The 2,455-nt window shown below is 38.7% G+C and overlaps 1 protein-coding gene across 1 annotated transcript in view; it reads left to right on the forward strand.

Annotated features, from left to right (window-relative positions):
* LOC108371238 (trypsin-1-like) overlaps positions 1-2,455 on the forward strand; it is a 25,800-nt gene that overhangs the window by 7,720 nt on the left and 15,625 nt on the right. Inside the window, exons 3-5 of the mRNA XM_017626744.1 lie at positions 1,588-1,779; positions 1,844-2,045; positions 2,126-2,455. The exon at positions 2,126-2,455 is cut by the window's right edge and continues 2 nt beyond it. Coding sequence (XP_017482233.1) covers positions 1,588-1,779; positions 1,844-2,045; positions 2,126-2,455 — 724 coding nt within the window. The remainder of the gene's footprint in view (positions 1-1,587; positions 1,780-1,843; positions 2,046-2,125) is intronic.

The following is a 2,455-nucleotide window of genomic DNA, read 5'->3' on the forward strand; positions in this document are numbered from 1 at the left end:
TATTGAGAGGACAAAAGAGAGTAAATACGGTTCTCTCTCTCTGTCAGGAGTTACCAGTTTTAGTCCGAGAATTTTTTGCTGGTAAATTCTGGTAAATGTGTCAAACGATCAGCTGTAGTGTGTTTGGCAACCAAATTGTAAACAAAAGAAAAGTGGACTCTGCTAATTCATGTTGAAAAGTATTTAATTACTTGTTTAAGTGGATTCTAATGAATTGGAAAGTATTTTTGGTTATTTACATGTGTGAGCTAAGTGTGTTTACATACAAAATCACGATTGAGAGAATACAAAGGTTGCGCCGATCTCGGACCGCTATTCCTCTCTTAACGAATTTGACAGAATGGTTGTTTGCATGACGTCACACTGGTGCAACTTGTTTACGTTTTCCTTGCAACATTTTTTCTTCTTCTTCCATTTTTGCTCACGTTTTGGCATTTCTCTCACGCAATTGCACCAGTGTGAGGTCACACAAAAGTTATTCTCAAAAATCCTCTCTGATCGGCGCAATCTTGTATTCTATCATTCTTGATACAAAATAAGCAAAAATTTACAACCATAATTTGGAGGTTATGTTGAAGTTGACAGAAGTTACCATTTTTTACTAGAAAGCGATCCCGTACTTTTCAATGTTATTCTCTCGCTCTGAGCGAATTTTTTTTTGACAGTTTTACTAGTCCGAGTCCGAGGAATACGGGATTGCACCTATAGTTGCAAACCGGTTGTTGTGTATACGCTCGTACACAAACAGAACTGACAATTCTAGTAAGATTTTTAAGAAATATTCCAGGTATGCAGTTAGCTCATTAAATTTTGGTATAACAAAATGCAAGTTTGAATTTGCTAGAAAATCGCGATGGTTTTTGGCAATTTTTTTCATGCAAGTTCTTCAATAGTATGTTCGGCAATTAATTTGGTACGGAGAAAATTGCGATTTTCTAGCAACATCAGACTTGCACTTAATTATACTAAAATTGAATGGGCTATATAACTGCAATCTTGGAATTTTTCTTAAAAATGTGATTAGAAGTGTCAGATCTGTTTGTAAACGAACGTATGCAAAAGAACCTATGCGACAAATTTTTTGCGGGAACCGATGAGGGTTAAACGGACCGAGCTGCATCAAAATTGTTATATAAAAAATGCTGACTTGTTCCCTTTGGTAATTAACGGATTCAAATAACGGTTAAATTTTTACGGAAAAATGGAAAAATAATTTTAACGGTTAAGTTATAATACTTTTAAAGATCAAACAACACGTTTTTGGTTGTTCCTACTTTCGACAGGTAGGACTTTTACTATCTCCAGGGAAACATAACAAGTTACTGCTGTGTTAAAGTATAAGCATCGGTGTAAATTTGAATGAATTTCAAAAACGCCGAAGCCATGGTTGGCAAAACATGACGAAAGTTTGTACATCGATGCTCCTTCTTTAAGAGAGCAGTAAAGTTTCTTCAAGTTATTTCCAATATACATATCTAAGCTCCAGATCTCGATTCAGGCTCCGATTTGAAGTTTTGAAAGCTGGCTAAGTGTATTAACTGACCCTTTGGTTTTTCTTTCTTTTTTCCAAAATGTTTTCTACCAAAGTCTGTGACAATGCGGTGGGTGAATGTAAAGAGCTGCAATATTGTCCTGACATTTTCACCCACCTTGCAACCATGGATACCAGTTCGATACCTTTTTGCAACAAAGTATTTGGCATAGTTTGCTGTCCTCGGCCGGGGATTGCATTGGATACTCGTTTGGGAAACAGCGAACCAACCACTTATGCAGAAAGGGGTAAAACCGCTGATACACATTAAGAACCCTTAAAAATATTCTGACGAAAACTTTTATTTTCCAGCTTGTTTCGAGTATCAGAAACTAGCGCCCCCCTTTTGTCCACAAGCACTGATATATGGTGGCGAAAGGGCCGCGCCAAAGGAATTTCAATCGATTGCGTTGCTGGGATCGAAGGACCAGGCTAGCGGCCAGATAGAGTGGCAATGTGGCGGTACTTTGATAAGTGAGCGCTTTGTAATTTCCGCGGCACATTGTTGGCGACGGTAGGTACCCGCTTCATGCACAGCAATTACTTAAGACCCCACACACACACATAAAATCACCCGTTTTCCTCCATTGTCAGCAAAATTAATGTCATACGACTGGGTGAACTAGATCACAGCACTACAACCGATGGCACTCAAACCCAAGATTTTACCGTGCGCAATGCTATTGTACATCCAATGTATTATTTTGAGCGTTACAATGATATCGCATTAGTTGAATTGGATCGCGATGCGACACTGAATGAGTATGTCCTGCCCGCCTGCTTGCCCTCAAAGGATGCGATATATAAAAGCTTCACAGCTGTTGGTTGGGGTGAAACTGAAAAAAAGATATCATCTACGCATTTGTTGAAGGTGAAATTAGATTTGTTTGCCGGAGATGAGTGTACAGCATCTGTGACGGCCCA

Source organism: Rhagoletis zephyria, unplaced genomic scaffold, assembly GCF_001687245.7.
Source record: "Rhagoletis zephyria isolate East Lansing unplaced genomic scaffold, Rhagoletis_zephyria_1.1 Rzeph_scaffold_04816, whole genome shotgun sequence".
NCBI lineage: Eukaryota > Metazoa > Arthropoda > Insecta > Diptera > Tephritidae > Rhagoletis > Rhagoletis zephyria.